The following is a 23,912-nucleotide window of genomic DNA, read 5'->3' on the forward strand; positions in this document are numbered from 1 at the left end:
ATCGGAATGGGCTATTTGCTGGCTTGTAGTAGCCCACAACCACTGTGTGTGGGGTTCACAACCACTGTGTGTGGGGTACACAACCACTGTGTGTGGGGTTCACAACCACTGTGTGTGGGGTACACAACCACTGTGTGTGGGGTTCACAACCACTGTGTGTGGGGTTCACTTAACATCCACTTAGCTGTGCTCACGTTCTCTCCGGGGTTGCTTGCAGGAGGTGATCTGCCATGTGAACGCCTCAGTGCCATGTAAGTGGTGAGGTTCATAAGTTGAAGCGTTCCCCTCATAAAAAATGTCACGGCGGAATGATTGGTAATCCCCCTCTATCTCAAATGAGTCTGATCCTTGCCTAAATTGGGAGCTTGGAGAGGTAGAGATGTGTCAGCACCTCAGTATTTATAATCCCCCTCACTCATACTAACATCCTCACTGTCTAATCAGAGTTGAAGCCCAATCCCCACCCAGTGTATCTTCCCCTCTTCTCTCTCCTCGTCTGTCAGTCACACACACAGCCTACACCGTTTACACACTCGCCTCTCAAATATCAAAGTGTGGTTCGGTGTAAAGCAGTCTTATATATACCTGATCTAGTGAATACAAACTGATCTACAAAGTGCTATGATAATATTAAACTATTAAAACAATCCATGTTTGTCATCTATCTAACATGCTAGCAAAAGTAATGAGGAAAAGTGATGTATGTGTTAATTATTCAAAGTATCCAGCTTGCCATTGTTGCTCACTTATACACTTGCTGACCTATACAGTATATAATATACACATTCGCATATACAGTATACAATATATACATTCACATATACAGTATATAATATACACATTCACACACACAGTATACATTATATACATTCACATATACAGTATATAATATATACATTCACATATACAGTATACACATTCACATATACAGTATATAATATACACATTCACATATACAGTATATACATTCACATATACAGTATACAGTATACACTTTCACATATACAGTATATAATGTACACATTCACATATACAGTATATAATATATACATTATACACATTCACATATACAGTATACAATATATACATTCACATATACAGTATACATATTCACATATACAGTATACATATTCACGTACACAGTATATACATTCATATATACAGTATATACATTCACATATACAGTATATACATTCATGTATACAGTATACACATTCACATACAGTATATACAATCACATACAGTATAGTATATACATTCATGTATACAGTATACATTCACGTGTACAGTATTCACATATACAGTATGCAGTATACACATTCACATACACAGTATACACATTCACGTATACAGTACACACATTTATGTATACAGTATATACATGCACATATACAGTATACACATTCACATTTACAGTATATACGTTCACATATACAGTATACACATTCATGTATACAGTATATACATTCACTTATACAGTATACACATTCACATATACAGTATATACATTCACATACAGTATATACATTCACATATACAGTATGCAGTATATACATTCACAAATACAGTTTACAGTGTAAACATTGCATTCCCACTTTGCCTACTTCCAAGGGCTTAGGATGCAGGACAACTATCAGATTTTATTCTGGAAATATATATTTTTTAACAGTAAAATTTCAAGGACCAACACTGCTATGAACCCCCCACTGTATTGCTAATATATAAGCTAATTCTTTTCACATCCTTGCAAATACACCCATGTAATTAATGAGAACAAGCTTAAGTTTTGTTAAAGCACAAAAGCCTTTGTCGCACATTACAGTATATTTGACTTTGTGCACAATCTGCTGTTACTACAGATTGAGTTTTAGTCTAAACTATAAGAGTACAGTAAACAAGTAGATCATCATTAAACCATGAAATCCTACAGAGGGAAAATCTTGTGATGATTTGAAGTAGTTCAACAAATATGTGCTCAAAATTAAAAGATTTTGAAACAGCTCGTTGGTAAAGGTTCTCATCTAGGCTCTTGGTGTTCAGAGCAGGTGACCCCTGCAGCAGAGCAAATTTATGAGAAAGCCATTTATCCTGACCGAAGCTTTCACAAGCATTTCTGTAAACAGAAGATCGCAAAACCACTTCCACAGTGATTATAACTCTCCTTCTAACACATTACAGCTAATGGCCATCCCAGACTGTCCCAGAGTGACTCTGGGTTTTTGTTTAGAACAATTAAAGGTCTCCTTCATTCTTGTCTCTTCACTGCCAGAACTGGATCCTGATACATATATTAACTCACCTAAATAGATGCATTTTGATAACTTTTGAGGCCTGGTTTCCTCTTTGTGGTTTCTAAAGCAGTCCCCAATTAAAGCCATTAGAGATTAGGACAATCATGATCGATATGTGGCAGTAGGGGTGTGGATCACGGGCAGTAACTACAGTGAAGCCCAGTCAGAAACGCCTTAGGCAGGACACCTAATGGAGGCCAATTAAAATAAGAGGATTCAATTTGGCCAAAGCAACAGGAACCTAAAGATAATGCATGTATCTGAAATTGCATTCTCTTGATTAGACTCGTGTTTGCTATGCCATTTTGTGATGCTGAGGAAGTTGGTGCTGACAGCCTTTTTTTGAACACACTCTGTTTAATCTTAGCAGAGCAACTAGGAGCACAGCTTGTTTTCTCTGGATTGATTACATTGTTCGATTGTTGGATTTAGGGACCTGATTAAGATTATCAAGATAAAATCATCTAAGGTGCCAACAATGTATAATAAACTTCAATTTAGTGAAAGTGAGCTTTAAATGTATTTAATTATATATAATTAATACATTACACAGAGCCTGGTGTTAGAGAGTGAGTGAGTGAGTGAGTGTGTGTGTGTGTGTGTGTGTGTGTGTGTGTGTGTGTGTGTGTGTGTGTGTGTGTGTGTGTGTGCGTGCGTGCGTGCGTGCGTGCGTGCGTGCGTGTGTGTGTGTGTGTGTGTGTGTGTGTGTGTGTGTGTGTGTGTGTGTGTGTGTGTGTGAGATGCATGTGAAAGAGGATGTGTGAGGGGGAGGCAGACAGCACGTCACAGCATGGCCTCTATGTGGGAGTAATTCAGTTACTTAAACTGATCACGATTTAATTAACACAACACTCGGCAATTACTCTGTAATTAAAGTAATTTGTCCTCTTGTGAACCGAGAGTGCCATCGTGCCCCGGCTCGCATGCTGCTACAGATTACAGTGGGGAAGACAGGCGAGGGCAGACACACACGCACACACACAAGCTATGGCCATTTTTGGCGGTTCATCTTTCCATTAAAAGCGAGTTTACACGCGGCTTATATATCTGACTACGGGAAGAGACTACGTGTGGCTTCAGTATCCCCAGTTGACTATACAGTGTTTATAGTGGAGAGTGCTGTGGTGCTCTGGGCTGCGATGGGAGGAATATCGCGTATAGTCGTTTCTCTATAATCTATACCTATTCTCTTCCAAATTTCCTTACTTATGGGCCTAGACAAATATCCTCGTGGACGACATTTTTGTATTGGTTTTACAATTAATGTTGATTAAATTATCTTGAATAAAACTCGAAACATTTTCTCGGTTTGTCAGTGTCCACGTTACAAGAGAAAAATCTTCCGCCTGCAGTGACACCGTGTATTTCACAGGACAGGGCTCTTTCATTACCTTCATTATTTTAATCGTAACACGCATTTTCCGCCGTGTGCATATTCGCATTGCGAGTTTTATATCTTTTATAGGATGCATTTTGACGAAGAAGTGTAATTTTATAACGTCTTCAGTTCGAGAGGTGATTGAACGCGGACTTCGTGCAGCACCACGGACTCCAGAACCGAGCCGTAGATAATTAATGGGACATTTTCAGCAGCAAACAGTGACTAATTGCGCTAGACAGATATAGCGAGGAATTAATAACATGCATCCAACACTTGCCACGAATCCCTACCGCTTCAATTTGCCGGGAGATTAAAAGCGACTGCCAAGTTGACTAAATTAAGCGCGCGGGGGAAACAAACGTGCTCGTTGTGCGCGTGGAGCGGTTTGTCTGTGCTTCGCGTGCGTTTTTATTCCATGTGCGGGCGGGGGGAGTTTTACTATCTCCTATTTACAGGCGATGATCTGCATATCGTCTCGCACGGTGTCTCGCTGGGTAAAGGAGGTAAATATCACATGCACCAGCCCGCCGAACCAAGGTGTCCTATTGACAATTTGGCGCGCGCCCTGCAGCCACCTGTGGCATGTCCGCCAGTTCAGCAGGTCCTGGACAGCAGAGGACTGGGGGGGGGGGGGGGGGGGGGGGACACACCGGCCAGTGTTGCTTAGACCTCATGCACGCAGCTGGGGCTGTTTTATTTCTCTTGCAGGAATAATATTGTTTACCACTCAACAGCTACTATAGAGAGGTGGGCTGACCCGCTAGCACTCTCCTCCTCTACAGACTTGTTAATAAAGGACAGGACGGATATTTCGTTGTTACCGACGGACTATTTTATATCACATTCCTTAATAATATTTCTCTCTAACTATGAGCTTTAAAACGTGAAAGGCTGGTTGAGTGACTGCGTTATACATAGACTGGATTAAATTGCTGCTGTAAATATGGCATTGTGTGACGTGCTTTACAGATAGGCTACATATGAAAAGATGTGAGCTCAAACGGAAAATTGAACCATTAGGATCTGGTGTCATAACTTGGCTGCGCCTCCGGTTCGCTGATGCAAGGTGGCACGTGCGTCCGCGCTCGGCGCTTTGATCCTGCAGCTTCCCGTCTGAGCTGGCAGGCATGTCGCCGCAGTCAGCCATGAAGCGCCGAATAAAAGACATTGTCTGTCTGTCTCTCTGCCTCTGTGAGAGGTTCAACACTTACAACGATACGAGGCAGCCGCAGCGCCACAAAGATCTTTAATATGGAGGCCAAATATCAATATTCGGGCCATGAAAGGTGCGGCTTTGTGCAGTTTTGAAGCATCCGAAACAGAGGAATCTCGTTTTATCGATTGCAACACGTGACCACTGCAGCTGCAATTTGTGGACCAGTTTTCCACATATGGATTATGTTTCGTTTTGGACTTTATTGCAACGCCAGTGGGGATTCTCCAAGGAAAAAATGCATTTTTTGTCCATTAAGAGAAAACCAAGAGCCCGAGGTTACTGAACCTGGCTTATGACCACGAGTTACCTTGTTGGGGTTCAAATTTACAATAAACTACAATTTCCATTTCACAATCTTTTGTCGTTTTTATTTGAATATTATACATTGCGATGTGTCTTATTCAGTTACATAACATTACATACTTAAAAAAAATAATTCCCAGTGTGGCACAGCAGAAAATTTCCAGAGGAAAGACAAATCGGGCTGTTGCCATCTCATAAAAACAGGAATGATGTCATTTTTAATAAACCCTCTTAGGTGAGAGCAAGCCAAGCGGAGATTTACTAAAGGAGCGTATTGTCACCTTTAGCACAGCGACTGTCATTCACAAAAACCACGAGGCATGTCCCATCTCTCCAACATCTACTGGAGAAAATGTTAATTAGCACTCATGGCAGCCCACTGATCCGTTCTTTTCATAGCAGCTAAATGGTATGTTCTAAATCTAAATCCTTTTATATGCCCTTATATGTAGAGACAAATGATATGAAAAGGACGAATATGTCATCTCAGTATGGGGATAATGTGGTTACCATTATATAAAGCTATTTCACACTGTTTTTGTGTAGTTGTGGAGAGGCACAGAGCAAGTTTTACACCTACTGCACACACACTGGGCTGGCTGATCGGCTGGAAAGATGGACTGGGAGTATTTTTGGTTGAAACTTAGCAGTTAGATATTCAAGTGCTAGGATTAAATGTAACCTTTTTGTGTGCATTGAATTAATAAACAAAGGTTTCCATTTTTAAAAATATGTTCGTAAAGTATGCAATTGCAATCCGTTTTATGGCTAGGGTACAAGTTTTGGGATAATCATTGCAATATAACAGAATTCAAGCATTTAACCCCTTTTGTGAATAATAATTCATTACTTTTACACACAAATTGCGATTGCTTACCCACTAACTACTCAATTTACTGCTTTACATCAGTCACATCTATGTCTATTGCCAGTTTAAAACATTTCCTAGTTCTCGGTAAATCTTTTTTGTTTTCTCTTATCCATGTCAGCTCACCTACCCGCTGATAAATACCTTCAGTAACGTTTTTACATTAGAGACTGCTGATGGTTTTGCTTTTTATTATAGGTCTATCTGAATTCCAGTTCAAACGATTACCGTCACAACAGCGCCCTACTGTGGCCATCATGAGCAATGCAGGAGGAAAACAATTCAGGAAGCCTTTCATGTAAAAACGGAAAAAAAAGAGTGGGAGGATGGAAATTCAGCTGACTGGTGGGATTCAGCGAAGAATGCAGGGTGGAAAGCAGTGTTGCTTTATGGGCACTCATAACTCATAGTTCATATGTGATATTTAATGTTATTTTGTAAGGCCATTTGGTATCTTTATCCCTTAATGTACTACACAGCTAGACAGAAGAAGTGATAGCTCAACTTTATAAAAATGTTCAGCTCATTGTTCAAAAGGACTGAGAAACACAGTAGTTATTTCAGCTTACAGAGCCCCGTTTCAAATTGTTGTTTCATATATGACAGTGCTTACAATTCATCTTCCATGTGTACATTACTAGCCATACACCAATCTCTGCATTCTCACTGTAGCCCAAATGTAATTTCTGTAAAGGAATATGGTTGTTTTAACATGTTGGTAATGGGTGGGCAGGGCCGGTAAATGAGCAGAATTCAAATGCAAGAATAAAAAGTCCTTCTGTTTGAAAATAGTATTTGAATGTATAATAGTAAAGCATTAGTAATCTGAAGAGAAAATATAAAGACAGCTGTTTTGAATTAAATCTTTTATAAGCTTTTTTGCAATAACCACATCTCCTGATCAAAATAACTCATTCAGAACTGTAAAAACAAAAATATCCCCCATGCACACTAAAATCAATCTCTGTACAAATGTTAAGACAATAGAAGAATAAAAGTTTCTTTCATCTTAAAACAACCTTACAAACATTCATATCCTGTTAAGATTTTAATCTCCACTGGGGACGAAGGGAGAGGGGGGGGGGGGGGGAACACAATCATGTTAACAGCTTTTGGTTCAAAGCAACAAAACCAACGTAGTGAGATGTTCCAAGACGTAGTGAGATGTTCCAAGACGTTGCTGATGGTGCAGACATCTCCACCAGTCCTGACTGCACACTGCACTTCTGATGCCCGTACAGACGTTTAAACGTACAGTGCAGTCAACCTTGGCATGGACCGACAACACCAGTCCAGCATCTAAATTAGAGGCCTACAGTTCAGAGGCAGTAGCTGTTTTTTTTAAACAAAACAAACAAACAAATAAACAAAAAAACACACAAAAAGCTGCTCACACTTGTCACGTAAAAGTAACCCCAAACATGAGGCACACTCATACATCACCGAGCAGCGACTGATCTCAGAGCAGCGACTGATCACCGAGCAGCGACTGATCTCATTTCTGCTTTGGCTGCCATTTAATCTTTGGGCGATGATCATTTTGGTATTTCAAACCTGTGAGAGAATGTCTAATATTTTAATTTTAAGCAATATTGTTAAGTAAAATTGTTCAAGAAGAACTAATCCAGCTAAAAGGTTAATCATTATAATAAAGCCTAGTGACTGCTCAAGGCAGACAGCATCTTCCAGCTGTGTGTGTTGTGTTTTATTTTTGACACATCAGCGGATCTATGCAAGGCTCAACGAGGCCGTCAAGTGGTCAAATGTCATTGGTTGTAATGTGTGTGCACCAACTCAACCAACAGTTTGCGATAAAGGAGATGGTCTCGTCTCCAAGGCAACTTCGATGCCACAGCAGCAGAGCTGGTCGGGTTCTTCTCCGCCCTGGAGAAGAACTTCAGCGGACCACGCCAGCCTCGTGGCTCGCGGCCTCACTCGTTCCTCCGCGAAGTTCTAAGCTCAATCTGCACGGGAACCCGGCCCGGTTCTGATCGGGCACGCAGGCTCAGTCCACCGGGCCCTGGAAGATGAGCTTGGCGCAGCCTTGGGTCAGACCGAGCGGGCTGGCGCAAAAGGGGCAGGCGGCGTGGAAAGCGTGGGTGCCGTGGGGCAGGGGGATCTCGGACCAGTAGCGGGCCGACTTCTCCGAGCACACGTGGCCGCAGGGAACGAAGGCGTGCGTGGGCGCGTCGGTGTCCACGTAGAAGGCCGGCTCGCAGCCCAGCCACAGCGGCACGTAGGGGCCCACCGTCCTGCACATGGGGCACTCCCTCTGGGCGTTGGGCTCGCGCTCGGACCGGTGCCCCCAGTCGTGGTAGCCGTGCACATGCCCGCAGGCCAGGTAGGCCCAGGGCTGCTTGTCCTCGCGGGGCGCCAGGGCGGGCAGGGCGCGGCTGCAGCGTTGCATGCTGGGAAAGGCCAGCGTGTTGAGGCCCACGGGGCACTGGGGCCGCGCTGCGTTCAGCTCCTGCCTGAGGGCCTCCAGGTGCTTCTGCGTGGGCGTGTGGAAGAGGCCCTCCGCCGTCCGCCACAGCAGTGTGGCTCCACACAGGTCCACCAGAGAGCCGTCCTGCAACACGTTGCTCTCGCTCTCCACCTGGGCGCCCAAAACACAAACCGGTCACCAGACGAGCACAAAGCCGCCCACTGCGCTCACACAGTTAAACACGCCGGCATTCATCTGAGCTTTCAGAAAGAGATCAAAAACTCAGTCTACCCTTGGCAGTCAGTACCGTTAGTCAGAAAGCCAAAAAAAGAAGACATTCTGATATTGACCAGCAGAGGGAGACAGAGACTACACTCCCAGTCTTCATCTAGTATACAATACTAGTATTTACTGTGGCTTCAAAAAGACAAAAGCTCAGACTTGGCCGTTCTAAACTGCAGAACACTTTGTTCCACATTTTGATGTCTGGATTTATTAGTATTCCACGGTTATCTAATCTGTCAATTTATAATTCGTGATACTCTTAATTTAGTGCAGACTAAAGAAATTATATGAAATGATGTTTTATCATTCGCTTTTATGCAACTTACAGCATGAGTCAGAGTACTGACTAAATCTTCACCGTAACATTTTTCACTAGCTTAAACTTACACATTCACATTTCCAGCTCTTATACCACATAATTCATATCTAATCCATATCTAACCCATATCCCGTTTAGACTTGAATATATGCAAGAACCCCAATGTAAACTTGACTGAAGTCAGTGAAGTCAGTTATTCCATAAAGATGCATAAACATCCTGCCACAGTCAGAAGTAAATTGAATATGAATCAGCAATTCAGAATCTGCACTTATTAGATCCAACCCAGTCTTGGAATGTTTGCTCACACCCCCCCCCCCCCCCACCCTAAGCCCCACCACTACCCCCCCCCCCCAACCCCCACCCCTTTTGACATCAGAGGGCAGTTATTTGGAACCATAGGGGAGCTGTTTGCTCTTTTGGCAAGTTAAGATCTAAAACTACTCCTGAAGCAGCAGTCAAAAATATTAAGCATTGTTCTTACATTCAACGTGCACACAGTTCAAACCAGTTTCCTCCCCAAACACAGTAGTCTTGTGATCTTCTATTATTAGAGAGAACACTTAAACCACATCTCTCTCAGGAACTCATGGAACCGTAGAGCTACAACACTGAAGCTTAACTAGTTTGCAGCAAAAAGGGACAGAGTTAGGACAACTTATGTCAGGGGATTTTGAACGGACACCCCCCACCTACACGGTCTTAAATAACGGTAGACAGAGGTATAACAGACGGGAGAGAACGTTCTGGAAGGCCACTAACCAATTTGCCTCGTGTGAGCGCAGAGCGAGTCTCTCTCAGTGTATACACGTCTCCACACACCGAGATCTCCCTCCACACACCAGGCGTGGACTCCTCGGTGAACCCGCCCCGTGGGTGCATCACCAGCACGCCATTGGTCGTCAGCCCATCCATCTGACCGTCTGGGTTCTTCCACTTCGCTGCCTTTTCCTGTGGACAGGTGAACCTGCTCAACGGCTGTACGTGTACAAAAACACAGCCACACGTTCACGACCGCGGTGACTAATTCAGTTGGCAATCAGCACACCTATATTTACCAGGTTATTCTGGAAGTTTCCACTGAATCAGCGGAAGATGATACTTCCCCAGTCAGAACATTTATGTATATATAGATGGAGGCTTCCTCAAATGCCAGCGATAAAAGCAGTCGAGCGTTTCGCCCCACACACACCGGAGGCAGACGCATGCCACATGTTCACACACTCACTCCGAGGAAGATGTTCTTGGAAGTGTCGAAGCCTGCAGCGTAGATGCGAGCGGTGTACGGAGGTTTGCGTTCACACACCACCCGACAGGCAAAGCGCGAGATGGTGCTCTGGGTGATGGGCGTGTCCTCGCTGTCTCCGCCCCCTGATACGGTGTCCGTCACCACAAAGTCAATGGGGCTCTCCGTCGATCGGCCAATCTGCAACCACAGAAGAAAGTGTTGGTCAACTTTATCCAGATGGAAATGAATTTACTAATAACACCAGAGAGGAGTGTTTAGCCAACATGTGTATTAAACATCCAGTGATGTAAGAACAGTCTGTACATGTACTGTTCTCATATTTAGCTCTAAAGGCCCAGAGTTATAAAGTACAAATATAAAACACTTACATATACCTAATTTATTATGTATTACATAACAGCTTTAGCCGTTTTGGATTGAGAGGTTTAAATCTGAATGTGGAAAGCAGATCGGGGTTTATTCAGTGCAGTATCACAATATCTCAAAAATATTTGGCACAAAATCCCGTCAACACATAGCAGCACCACAATCACTTCAGGAGAGACGTTTTCAACATCAAATTGGCCTATTTAAGCCTATTGCATTTTCTTCTGTTCAATTCGTGGTCGATTTTCTTGCCCTGTTGGCAAACCCAGCACCCACCACCCCCATCACCAGAGGTGTAGAAGGGGAGAGCCGGGGGTGTAGCTGCAAGCTATTCAGCAGTACAACCACATGGGAACGGGACAAAAGCTTGTTGAATTCTTTCTGAACGTCTTTCCAAACAAAGATGGCTGACTGTACACACACCTCCGGGCAGGATGTCTGAGCCCATGTGACTACACAGCGTCCAACTAATGTTCATGTGATCACCCCCAGTTTTGGTAACATGCACATAGCAGTTTGGGCTCGTACCCAAAAAAAAGGAAAGAAACCTTTGCGTGGCCGTTGCAGGGTGTCACTTAGCACTAATGTGGCCTCACCATAAACATAATGACGGTGCTTTAAACCAGGATAGACCAGGCAGTCAGCTCCACGCTTTAAATAAACATAAGATGCAACAAAGAACATTTTAGATTGCCCCAGACCAGGGAAACAGTACTACAGTTTCAAAAGGCACAACCATACACATCTGAGTAGTTGTTAAAAATAAATACAAAAGACAGCAAAAAAAAAAAAGACACAAGAAAAGCCTTAACAACTATAATAAAGTGAATCGTTTTCTCTGTGGCTTCCTGTTGTTGCGTTCCCATTGGCTGCTGGAGGCATGCGCAGATCGCCCCGTATGCCCTCACGTCCCCCCCGGCTGCACGCATCCATCACGGCAGACGCTCCCCCAGGGGGCGGCTGGGATCGCCGTCTCCCAGCAGAGGTCCTGCCGAGATCAGGTCTCAGAGCACACGGGCCAGACTCTGACTCTGCTAAAAGTCTTTATTGGATGAATATGTATTTGTTTGGGGTATTAATTTATGGGTTTATTATATACTTCGCACGGATGTGTGTGGGTTATTTTTTTGGGGGGGTTGTACCTGGAACATGTCCGTGTCTTTGTCATGGCTGTATTCCACCACCACAGTCTGGTTCCGGGACAGAGTATAGGAGATGCTATGCTGGCCTTTACAGTTGACGGCCTACAACACAACACAAGAACCGTTAGGAAGCTCCTCCCGGCCACACACAGCCATAGTCCAATCACAGGTGAGCACAGCAGACTCCCATGAGGGCATCATTATACATCAGCATTAGAAGACGTGAGATGTAGCACAGGTGAGATGTAGCACAGGTGAGATGTAGACGCTGTGCAGAGTAGCTTCATCTCGTCACTTTACCAGCACGGGCAGATGCCATAAACTGTTGGTGTGTTAACTGCAAACACACTATCTATGGAGTAGGTCAGTATTATAGTGACGGGGCCAAGCATTTCATTACACAATGGGGAGACAAATATAAGATCATTAGTTTTGGAAAAATAGGTCATTAGCCTACAATTTAGTCCACACAAGAAACTCGGTTATAGAGCCGGAGATGAGGACAAAAATCACACTGCAGCAGTGCGGGTGCTACCGGGCCGAATCACACACACACACACACACACACACACACACACACACACACACACACACACACACACACACACACACACACACACACACACAGACACACACACAGTTTAGTCGTGCTAATGGTACTCCCTATATCGCAGTGCAACACTCTCCTGTGCAGAATGGTGTCCCTCTACACGGGCAGCCTCAGTCACGGAGTGCGTGGAGAGGAGTGTCTTCACTCCACACACTCCAGCAGCTGAAGGTGAGGGCGAGCGCTAGCGAGTGAGAACTCCTCCACGCTGGTTTAGTGGTGAAGTACTGGGAGTGGGAGCATTCCCCACCTCACCTCCACCCTCCCCCCACCCCCCACCCCGACTTACAGTGGGGCACAAAAGCACCACACACACACAAAGACCAGAGACAATAGGGCCCAGGGGCCTCGCGCGGGGGGCCGACGCCTGTGAAAAGCAGAACCCGGTTATACTGCTGCCGGGAGCGTTAACAGTCCAGCTCCGTGGGGAGAGCATCGCAATGCCCGGCAGCCTGGAGACTCGCTCAGCCAGCCGGGCTTTACGACCCACTGCCACAAAGGCGTGCGTTAACTAACATTTCACCGATTATTCTGTGAAGAGCTCAGCGCCGTTGTGCGACCCATCGTCTGAACGTCAGTGCAGGTGCCAACACCCAAGCAGAACGGCTTGTTGTCTGTAACACTTTTGACACCAAAGTAACGCGGCAGGACGGGGCGGGTGCTGCTCAGGACCTCCAGCTCCTGACTTCACCTTCCCGCTGTGAGGCCCACACAGGAGAAGCCCGTGGGCCAAGATGGAGACGGCACAGAGCACAATCCAGATCGCGACCCACACAGTTCACAGAGCACAGCAAACACAGAGCTATTCTCAGACGCTTGGCACCGAAACGGCAAATAGCCAACAACAACCACCTCTGAAAGAACCACGACCAACAAAGAATTCCTTCACGCCAGTCAGTTTGGTCATGAGTTGAAAACAAGACCCTCTTCTACAGAACACAAAGCTTTATTACAGACTCGTTCATAGGGTGCGGGTCTCTCTTCGCTACAGGACTGCGGGTCTCTCTTCGCTACAGGACTGCGGGTCTCTCTTCGCTACAGGACTGCGGGTCTCTCTTCGCTACAGGACTGCGGGTCTCTCTTCGCTACAGGACTGCGGGTCTCTCTTCGCTACAGGACTGCCGGTCCCTCTTCTCTACAGGACTGCCGGTCTCTCTTCTCTACAGGACTGCTGGTCTCTCTTCTCTACAGGACTGCCGGTCCCTCTTCTCTACAGGACTGCCGGTCTCTCTTCTCTACAGGACTGCTGGTCCCTCTTCTCTACAGGACTGCCGGTCCCTCTTCTCTACAGGACTGCTGGTCTCTCTTCTCTACAGGACTGCTGGTCCATAGTGCCTTCCCTAGTGTTGCTCCTCACAAAGGTCAAATCGCATGTGACAATCAGCAGCATATTCAAAATGACATGAACTATTACAGCAGCAGGGGAAAAAGGCAACGTGACCCACAAAAAAGCAGCAGGTCTTTGGCAGGGATTTACTTTCTCTGACCTTAAAAAAAAGGTCACGGCACATGCAAACACACTGATGAATCATTTGTTGCTGAGGTAGATCCTCGTGGAGAGAGAGCAGAGAGGGCAGCTAGCCATTAGCGCGCTGGCTCACTGTTGAAGACGCACAGTCCGCAGGTGTCACAGAGAGGGGCGTTCAAGTGGACCCAAGTGTCCCAAAGACTACCAGACCAGACGGCTCACGTCAGATGTTTGCAGCTGGTATGGAAGAAAAAAAGGCTGATTGCTTACTGTTGCCGTTAGCAGCTGTTTCATTAGTATGTTTGTGCTATTGAAAACGTCTCCACCGAGGCCCCAACCCAAGGCCTCGAGCAGGATTTTGTAGCAGCAACATTCCATTGGAACAAACCCACGCCCTAGAGAGCTCGTTTAGTGTGAGAACGTAGGAGAGGACTCAGACTTCTCCTGTCCGCCAGTACAGCGATCTGACGCCAGCGTGTCGCCGGAGAGGTCCTGCACCAGAAACGCCACAGCTGGGAATGCCAACCTGGTCTCCATGGCACTCCCATCCACGGAGCACAAAGGAGCGCCACATCCAGTTGGTTAAGGAGGCCACGGTAAACGAGGTTATCCTACTACATGAGCAAAGATTTGACGCTTTGCCCTCCTGCTGAGGGGTCCACAGGGGACAGGGGGACACGGGGGACACGGGTTACCTTGCTGGCCTGCGGGTTGGTGAGCACGTGTACGGAGCTGGCCTTCACACCATTGGCCTTGGCTCGCTTGTGGAGGGCGAAGCGACTCCTCCTTCGGCCTCGGTCTCCATTAGGGAGGGACCCGTTATACCTGCACAGGAACGAGAGAACAGAAAGATGAACGCCAGCTTGTGTAGCTACGTGTGATCATCAGCCACGCGTCGTGATGACAGTACTTCCATTATGAGTCTAGGACTTGCTGATGATTTTGTTTGGGCCTTGAAAATGTGAAACTTTGCATGTAATAAAAAAAATAAAATAAAATCTTAATGGTCATTTTCAAAAACGACAACATAGGCCAGGTGTAGTAAAGGTGTAGTAAAGGTGTAGTAAAGGTACTTCTGCTCCGTCCTGATTATATAGTTACATTCACCTCACCAGATATTACAGAGTGCACCAAGCATGGAACAGGTGGAGTAGGAGCACAGAGCAAGAACAGACATTAGAGACCAGACAGGGACTGTTTTAAAGACCAGACACTAGCAGCAATTAACATGTGGGCAAGCGGTAATGTGCGGTTAGAGTGTCGTTCAGAAGGTTTTATCTGATTTACTACACACACTGGGGTGGTGTGGTTCTCAGCTGAACTTCTAGCGAACATGACTGCTCTCTAGTAAGATACACTGGAAATGAAGTCACTGGCTTGACTCATCATCCACTAACCAGTTCTGATCCACTAAGGTCTTCTGCTAATGCTCACATTACTACAAGTTTTAACATGCCCATGGATTTCTGGCTTTCTGCGTTTGTTTGCTTTTTGCCAAAAGCAGGTCAATTCGGAGAACTCCCAGATTCTTTAGACGCACGCGCATTTTTCCGGAAACCCAGCGATCATCTCGTCCACCTCAGCATTCCAGCATAGCAGCATTACACGAGAACGCACAATGAACATGTCTCCTTCATATCACGCAAAATGAACATGTCTCATATCACGCACAGTGAACATGTCTCCTTCGTATCATACACGAACACACAGCTTTAAAACATGGATTTCAGCACTAGAATGTAAATACCAAAATAACCGACGTTGCAAAACCAGACAAGGGCGGGGCCACATCTGCTACTCGACTGTTGAACGGTTAACCGTCGTGGTCCCCGTGCACATCCATGGACGAACAGCTCATGAGAACCGAAAAACGCAGAATAAACAGAGGGTGCACGTGGCTAACGAATGTTCTGGAGACGTCTGCGGTATCTCCAGGCCAAAGAGAAGCTCACTGCAGCCACTTTCCCAGCGAACCTGAGCCAAACCAACCAAAGGTCTCCTCAAACACTCCTGTGTTGAACCAGAGGCTCTCGGAGAAACCCACCAGCACCTCACATTACAAAGCAGGAACTTCAAGTAAACTTTATTATTCAATACATAACCCAGTTAATGCTTCCAAGAGTGCTGCAATGTGTGTGTGTGTGTGTGTGTGTGTGTGTGTGTGTGTGTGTGTGTGTGTGTGTGTGTGTGTGTGTATCCTATGCATGTTGTGTGGTCGTGTATACACATATTGACACATTACAGCAGTATATAAAACCCAGTTAATGCTTTCAAGAGATATATATTATATATACATACACACATACACACACACACACTGCACAATGTGTACGTCCACAGGGGTTCCCTTTTCCTGAGATGTTTGCTGCTGTCTCCAGCCCTGCGTGAGACTTCTGCTAGCTGTGAGGACCTCGGCGTGTTTACATTATTACCAGTCACCGTACAATCTGCAGGAACAGAAAGTCAAGGGTTGCATATCCTCACGAGACACTACATCTGCACATTACGACGCTGGAATTTTAAAGCGCTATGTGAAAATAAACACACTGTGCTCACTCAGGTTTGTGAAGCTTTTTTGCAACCAAGTTCCTGTTAAGTGCAGCTATAGTAAGGAAACAGTTTTAATTTCACAAAGTGTAGTCAGCGCTGGGAAACTGCGTCTGGCTCAGGTCCACAAACATTACGGAAACACCTTAAGACGAGCGGAGGGCGGTACCGAGGCAGGCCCCGCCCCCACCCCCCGCACGCAGAACACAGGGTTGGGATATTTACTGTATAAACCTGTAATGAAAGCAGAAACGTCCACTGTAACCGGACAAACTTGGAAAAGTCCACTTGCACACGGCACAAAGATACACACAAATCAGCACTTCCGCACTATATCCACAAACCCGGTGGCCTTGTCTGCACGTTTTGACCTTCACTGTAGCTAAACCGACACAGAACGCTTTGAATACGACTTAAGAATCGCTGCCCAACTTCTTCAAATGTGTGGTATCGTTAACCAACACCTTTTGGGTGCTACAACCCACCTGAGGCGGCAGAACCAGACAAGCCATTCCCAGAGCACTGGGGTTAAAGGTTCGTGTTTGTACGTCCATTTCAGGAAAGAGTGCGACATGCGACACTAGACACCCTGTGGACCAGACACTCACTCACAGACCCTCTCACTGCCACCCACAAAGATCAACCACCTGAACATTAAATTGGCCTGCCGGTCGCGTCCCCTTCAAGAAGCTAGCAGAGTAGCACAAAGTCCCATTAATAAGCCCAGTCAGACCAGTGGGAACAAAGAACAGAGACAGCAGGGCTGCAGAGACCCAGGCCTTGTGTCCCGATCAATAATACGTCCTTTCAGCCACGCTGTCTTCTCCGAGTGTGCCAGGGGGCAGTGCCAGGCAGACCCAGGCCCAGGAGCCCGTCCAGGAGAAGAGCATGGCACTGTTGCCGTGTGAGCGAGTACCGACAGCTGGAGAAGTCATGTGAGTCCCAACATATCTGGGGACGGGCTGTACTCAGACCCACCATCACAGCCAAGTCTGATCTCGGTCCATCGGTCACTCTGCGCCAAAACGCGTTCTGCTTTAGAAATTGTACATTTGTAAGCACGTATGTAACCACATACAAAAAAAAACGGAAACTAAATATGCAAATGTTTCTAATGTAAAATGTTGTTTGAAGACGAGAAACACGCAACAGCCCCAGAAAGTAAACAAAATAGCCACAAGACAAATAGGACGATAAACCACTAAATGCAACAAAGTGGCCGATAATTAATGTCGCAACTGCAGTCTTAGTCTGCCTTATTTAAACAACCTTGATTTGCAGAAGAACTTGGGGGGGAGAGTACAGTAAAGGGGCCAGTGGTCTGTAGGGGGGTGTAACTTTCTTGGACTATTTCCGAATTCCTGCAGCGCCCTAAATCTGCGGAACTTCCTGGGCAAAGTGCGAGTAACGTCCGTTATGAAGGAGCCATAACAGCCCCGAGATTACACCATTCGGATTAGGATTATCAGGATTAGGATTATCAGATCGCTGTATATTTGATAATATTGATCATCTGCTAAAACTGCAGAAAAGAAACAGAAAACTCCAGAAAGAGAGAAATGCAAACGTCTCGTCTGTAGATTATGGAGCGGTAAAGTAAACGGGATTACGTCCTCTCAACGTCCACGGGGACGCCGCGTTTCATTAGTAGAATAACGTGAATTTCAGGGATTTCTAGGGTGGTCACTTGTGGCTCCAAAACGCCTCCTGTATAAATACGCCGTTTCCGTGTAGTTATCTCGCTAGCTAATGTAAGTAAGGGTATAGTTCACAGAAGTAAACCCACCAGAGATATCTGATCGAGGTTTGACAAGTCAGATTATGAGCCTTATACCGGTTGTATGAAATCAGACTTGACCAACTAAGTATCCCAACTTCAATTTCACTTGGAGCGCGTTTGAAAACGGTTTGATTTACGATCAGACTCACCCCAGAACAACCAGCTCCCCGTACTTGACGGGCTCTTTCGTGGGTGTGCAGGGTTCCTCTTGACCCGGTGAGAACATCAGGCTGTTCACGTCCACACATGAGTCCTTCTGGGTCTGGACCTCGTCCATCTAATTCAGCCAAACCAGATCACACGGGCGAATAATGTACTTCAAAGGACGCGACCAACAGCCATTTCCCGCTCCCGCTCAAAATCCTGTGTTTTACAAAATAAACTCAATAATTTCAAGCATCGCACCAGAAGCGTTTCACAAGTATTTTCCCTTACGAGGCATTTCACAATATGAAACACGCCTAACTTGATGGTTTCATCTGCTGTCTGCCAAGTGGAAAAACATTACACGGTAGGGGTGGACTATACCATTTACCCACGTCTACTTTATACGGGGGGGAGGACGGAGCAAATCCACCTCTACACGTTAGGATCTCTCGGCCCAGCGTCGACACAGAATACTCGGTAACTACAAATAACACCATGTAACACCAGGAAATATCAGCTGACGTACAAGGTTTGTTCCAAAGTAACCGTCTATTAAATAAAAGCACAGGTTCTACCTCCGACAGCACAGACCTAGACCGCCACAGTCTGAGGCGGCACCTTCAATTATGTAAACAAAGAGTAAAATCTAGAAATATTTAAAGAGGTACTCTTACAGTATCTAAACCTGATCTGGCTGGAAAAAACACTGCGTTCATATGTCTGGAGATTTTCGGCTGGCTGTGTTTAAATTTGTTGGGATGTATCTAGATGTACTTTAAGAGTCTTCTGCGCCTGGGGCCAGTCGATACAGGATGTACGTTTGATTGTTTCTTTGGTTGGTTTGATTTATTTTTGTTTTTGCTTCATGTTGTTGGGGGTGGGGGCTCTTCTTAAAGGTGAATTGTACTAGACATGTAAAACCAGTATTTGCAGTCCGTGTTTGGAAGTAAATGATCAGATAACAGTGCACAACTGTCTGTATTGTTCATTTTAATTGGGCACCACTGTTTCAACTGCCATTTAAGACTAAAGTCATTACACTACAGTCACTTTGTTGATCCATCAAATCAATGCAAATGAATGAGCCATTTGCTCAGTGAGAGGTGTTCACCCAAACACCCATCCCCCGGGTAATATTAACTTTTAACCCCTGTTACAACATACCATACTTTAGAGGATTCTACACTCTCTCTGTTCTCTCTCTCATATATATATATATATATATATATATATATATATATATATATATATATATATATATAATGCAATGTATGTAATGCCCTCCGTAGGCACCACCTTCCCCTTCGTGTCAGTCCCTCCCTTGTTTCTCTTTTATGTTTTTTATTGTCAGCAGAGTCATTCACACATCCTTGACCAAAGTGTCACCACCCTGTAGCCTTTATTGGTGTTGTTTCGGGGGTCTTTGGTTTATTTTTCTTTGTCCCTTTCTTCCCCTGACTGCCATTTGTAAAAACAAAATGGGCCTTCAAATAGGAATGTTTTCACCACAATGAGTAGGAATACTGAAGCTTTTCAATGCTGATAGATTTTATGCAATTAACTGGATATTCAGGGGACATTCATGTGACAAAACAAACAGAATGTGTATCTATACTATAAAAACAGTATGGTACAGAAACTCATTCTATGGATTTATGAATGAGGATTGAGAACTGTTTAAATAATCATTATACTAGCTGATGAAGTTTCTTTTCAGCATGAATCTGAAATGCAGGCTAGTCTGAAATGCTCCTCCTTTTGCTTCTATTAACATGTTTCCGGTCAGTCTGTTTGGGGTCAGTCATGCCAGATCCCACCCCACCCATGTTTTGTGTTGGTAACCTGCCATGAAGACCATATGACTGATCCTGAAGACACCCATAGCTCCCACTGTCTCTGTGTTGTGTGAAAAGTAACTCCAGAGTACGGTAACCTTATTCTGATCCTTTGATCTGGTCTCAGACACACACACACACACACACACACACACGTCCAGACGATCAAAGCCTGTACTGCACATACCATCTTGATGGGTAACAGATGCAAGAAGCCGTTGTGCTTAAAAGATATGTTTCTGGTTTTAATCTGTGCACTGTGTGTGTGTTCACAGTGGAGAAAGGAATCATCAAGAAGAAATGCATGACACACATCCGCATAGTATGAAAAGTAAGATTGCGCAACAGTGCCGTGTGTGGCATGTGGCCCAGGGGGGTGACGTGTCCGTGGCACACCGCCATCTGGTCGTGGCCACTTCCTCTCATGTCTTTTTATGATCATACAGAAGGATCATTACAATAAGGAAATTAAATAAATGGATAAAGCATTTGCCCCACTGATGTAACACTTAAAACATGTTATTAGCAGGTGTTATCAGACATCTTTGTACCTCTATTTCAGTCTTACAAACAAAGATCCAGGACGAAAACAGCATATCTGTGTTTATGCTATACAAATAATTACAAAACCTCACTAGTACGTAGAAACACATGATGGTGTTTTTCCCTAAAGGTGTTTGATGACAGCAGAGCTTCAAGGTGATCTTTGGAGAGCTGCTGATTCATGCGAGAGCAAGTGGGTCAGAGTAGCAGTACAGTACTTTGCGTTGGAAGGATCTCTTCCCGCCCTTTTCCAAGACATCTGTCTGCTGCAGTCTCCACAGACCCGACACAGCAGGTGTGTGTCAACCGCACTGGCCAATCACACGGTCCCACACTCCCGTGCATGACCAAAGCTAGACTCTTCAAAGACGCCTCATGGCCTCCACTCCAGTGCCTGTGGCTTTAATGGAAAATATAGTACCGCTTCACTGAGAGGGAAATGAATGTACAAATGTAAGAGTGTGATCCAAAAGTGCCTTGTTATTTAGATGCACTTCCTGTTTATTAAAAAAAAAAAAAAAAAAAAAAAAAACTGGGCTTCAATGCCTTTGTTTGATTGCTTGTATTTATGGCTTATTCTTTTAATGTAGATATTTCTTGGTAGCAGAGTGTTAGTCTTGTGTGGGAGACCTTGTGAAACTGGGTCTATATGAACAAACATTGTTTACTGAGCTGCTCATCACACCCTGAACTGTCGGATGTATTGACTTGATTTGGCCCGAGGTTACATCATGATTGTTGAGGGACTTGGCTTGGCATCTGGGCCTCCGTGCTGACGAGGTCGGAGCCGCATGGCAGGTGATCAGCTGGCCGCAGCGCGAGAACGGATGGAACGTGCTGAAGGTGTGTCCACGCGCCTCGGAGACACACTGAAGTGACATCACCGTGCTTCCCACCATCGCCGCAGGGCACCAGGGGAGCTCAGGAAACAGCTCTACTGAAGGGAAACTGCACAGGCAATCAAAGAATTAGGCTTAACATCTCATGTTGAAACCAGTAGTTCCAGTTAAAACAGCTTCTGCTCGTCCTGGTCATGTACAACGAAGCATCTATTTGTGCTATTAGGATTGCGAAGTGATGTCTGCTGTTCCTGTTTAACGGTACTCGTGTACCTTGTTTCATGTAACCCTAGACGTCAACATGCCCCCCCTGCTTTATTAGTTCTCTGTTATATTTAGTCTAATGATCTTCACCCCAAGGTTACCATGACTGACTAAACGCTGTAGGTTTACTAATTATACAGCCACCAAAAGAAAAACATCACTTTGGCTACAATATGGCAAATGTTAAAAATGACAGCTGTTAGAACAACTTCAGTTGCTCACCAAGACGGGAACTTGAAACCGTCTGCCCCCTAGTGGCTAGCATGGCACACTGCAAGTAAAAGGTCTACTTTGCTTGTTTAAAAGAACTATGGCACAGCTGTGGTTACATGCCTATTAATAAATACAATCCCAAATAACAGCTTAACAGATAACAGTCAAGAGCAATGTCCTAATAACACCTGGCTAATGTAACTTTAGCGATGTCAGGCTAAGTGTTATACAACGACAGAAATAACTCCTTGTCTTCTGATGTCAATGCTGGGTTCACACCTCATATTCTTCTCTTGTGGATAAAGCCAAAGGGGTTCTGTAAGTAGCAGAAGAAGAAAGCCTTGGGATCCAGTTGCGTTTCTCTTGAGAATAAGGCACCATTGAGACCAGCTGGCTCTCATACGCAAATATTTCAAACAAATTCTACAATCAGGGAAATTACCTACACGTTTGAAACATCAACCAAAAACGGACAGCTGGTCTCAGTTATCAGCAGTCATTAATCATTAGTCATCAAACACCTTCACCTGTCACAAACATCCTCCTGGATTTCCAAATTCACAGTAAAGAACAAATCACAAAAGGAAGGAGTTCAGAAGTGCCGTCCAGTACTTAATACAACTGGAACCCACTGGACTCTTGAACATCAGCTTCATATTCAAATCGCACTAGCGTCATCACCCGGAGGAAGAGGAGGAAGATGAAGATTGGGCTCCCTTTTGAGTCAGACTCCTCTTGGGATTTTTTTCCCTTATTCCCCTCAAGTCTCAGCTTGCTCATGAAGGATGTAGTCCTAGATTTCAGAAAAGCTGCTCTGTGATCTAAACTCAAATACAGCTCTGCTTTTAAAATGATAATTCCAGGGATGTTCTATATTAAGCCATGCTCCCGCATTATTAATGATCTAACGAACAGGAGGCCTCACGTGTCTGGATCTGCTCAAACCTGTTCCCCTTCCTGCTCACCGTGACCCGTCCGTCACGCTGCTGATGGTGGGTCTCCAACAACAACGAATTCATCCACAGAAGGTCGTCGGTTCATCTTTGATCAGCGTGAAGATGGTCGAGTCATTTGAGCTGCTGCAGCTGAACTTCAACTCCCTGATGGGGCCCACCACCTTCAGCTCAGACTGCACCTCCAGCTTCAACTCGGAGCATCCCGCACTCGTTACCTGAAGATGAGGAACCCAAACGCACTTGTCCAGGACCTGCAAAGATCAGCGTTGTACGTACCGTCATGGCTACATTAGTCGATGACTGATGCATCACGTTGGGGTTCCTTCCCTGCTGCAGTAGAGCGTCTGGTTGGGCCTTTCCCCACCACGGCTGCTCATCTCTACGTGCCTCCCGACATGTATTGTAGCACGCTAACTTGCACAGTAGACAACTCATTCAACGCCACTCTGTCTACTGCTCTATTACCTTTTAGTTCCTCCAGGGTCAATTCTTCAGCCAACATACACATTAGTTTATCCTAGAAGACCGCACACATCCTCAGCCATGTAGGTAAAAGCACTCTTCTTGAAACCAAGGCAGCTTCGCATAAAGCACAGATGACCAGCTCTAAAACCTGTTGTCTAACGTCAGATGTCTTTGCACAAGTTACACTGCAGACCAGTCACTCATTTTATCGTAACTAACTCTTTGCAACCACTGCAACATTCTGTGGCCAGTATTTCTGTTTGCACTACAGAAAATGGTGCAACCCAGCCACTTTTCTTTTTTGGTTCATTGGGAATATGTCCTTGTACATTTTTGCATGTTGCCTGTTGCTCTGCCAAACCAAGTTCCTGCGCATACACATCATGCCTGGCAAGAAAGTGTT

At 45.1% G+C, this 23,912-nt stretch overlaps 1 protein-coding gene and 1 long non-coding RNA gene across 4 annotated transcripts; one reads left to right on the forward strand and one right to left on the reverse strand.

Annotated features, from left to right (window-relative positions):
- Positions 1 to 5,268: 5,268 nt before the first annotated feature.
- Positions 5,269 to 18,742, reverse strand: peli2 (pellino E3 ubiquitin protein ligase family member 2). 2 transcript variants are annotated; one of them, XM_076977779.1, is made up of 6 exons: positions 17,115 to 17,869; positions 14,616 to 14,745; positions 11,846 to 11,947; positions 10,317 to 10,514; positions 9,851 to 10,039; positions 5,269 to 8,655 (listed from the first exon to the last, which is right to left on the reverse strand). In XM_076977779.1, exons 1-6 carry the CDS (start codon positions 17,120 to 17,122, stop codon positions 8,065 to 8,067), a joined length of 1,218 nt encoding a protein of 405 aa, XP_076833894.1. In that variant the 5' UTR covers positions 17,123 to 17,869; the 3' UTR covers positions 5,269 to 8,064. The 2 variants fall into 2 exon arrangements, with proteins under 2 accessions (XP_076833894.1, XP_076833893.1); XM_076977778.1 differs by lacking the exon at positions 17,115 to 17,869 and adding an exon at positions 18,397 to 18,742 and having other exon boundaries at positions 5,270 to 8,655.
- Positions 18,743 to 20,105: 1,363 nt separating this feature from the next.
- Positions 20,106 to 21,232, forward strand: LOC143481280 (uncharacterized). Of its 2 annotated transcripts, none has more exons than XR_013121995.1 (3): positions 20,106 to 20,322; positions 20,505 to 20,560; positions 20,903 to 21,232. It is a non-coding gene; the product is annotated as an uncharacterized LOC143481280 (long non-coding RNA). The 2 variants fall into 2 exon arrangements; XR_013121996.1 differs by having other exon boundaries at positions 20,267 to 20,317.
- Positions 21,233 to 23,912: the final 2,680 nt, after the last annotated feature.

This window comes from Brachyhypopomus gauderio, chromosome 17 (genome assembly GCF_052324685.1).
Source record: "Brachyhypopomus gauderio isolate BG-103 chromosome 17, BGAUD_0.2, whole genome shotgun sequence".
NCBI classification, from domain to species: domain Eukaryota; kingdom Metazoa; phylum Chordata; class Actinopteri; order Gymnotiformes; family Hypopomidae; genus Brachyhypopomus; species Brachyhypopomus gauderio.

Coding starts and splice junctions, on each gene's coding strand:
- peli2 (XM_076977778.1), bottom strand. CDS start 18,524: ATGGACGAGGTCCAGACCCAGAAGGACTCATGTGTGGACGTGAACAGC. Junction 11,948..14,615: donor CCAACCCGCAGGCCAGCAAG/GTAACCCGTGTC, acceptor GTTGTGTTGTAG/GCCGTCAACTGTAAAGGCCA. Junction 10,515..11,845: donor AAGACACGGACATGTTCCAG/GTACAACCCCCC, acceptor CTGTGGTTGCAG/ATTGGCCGATCGACGGAGAG.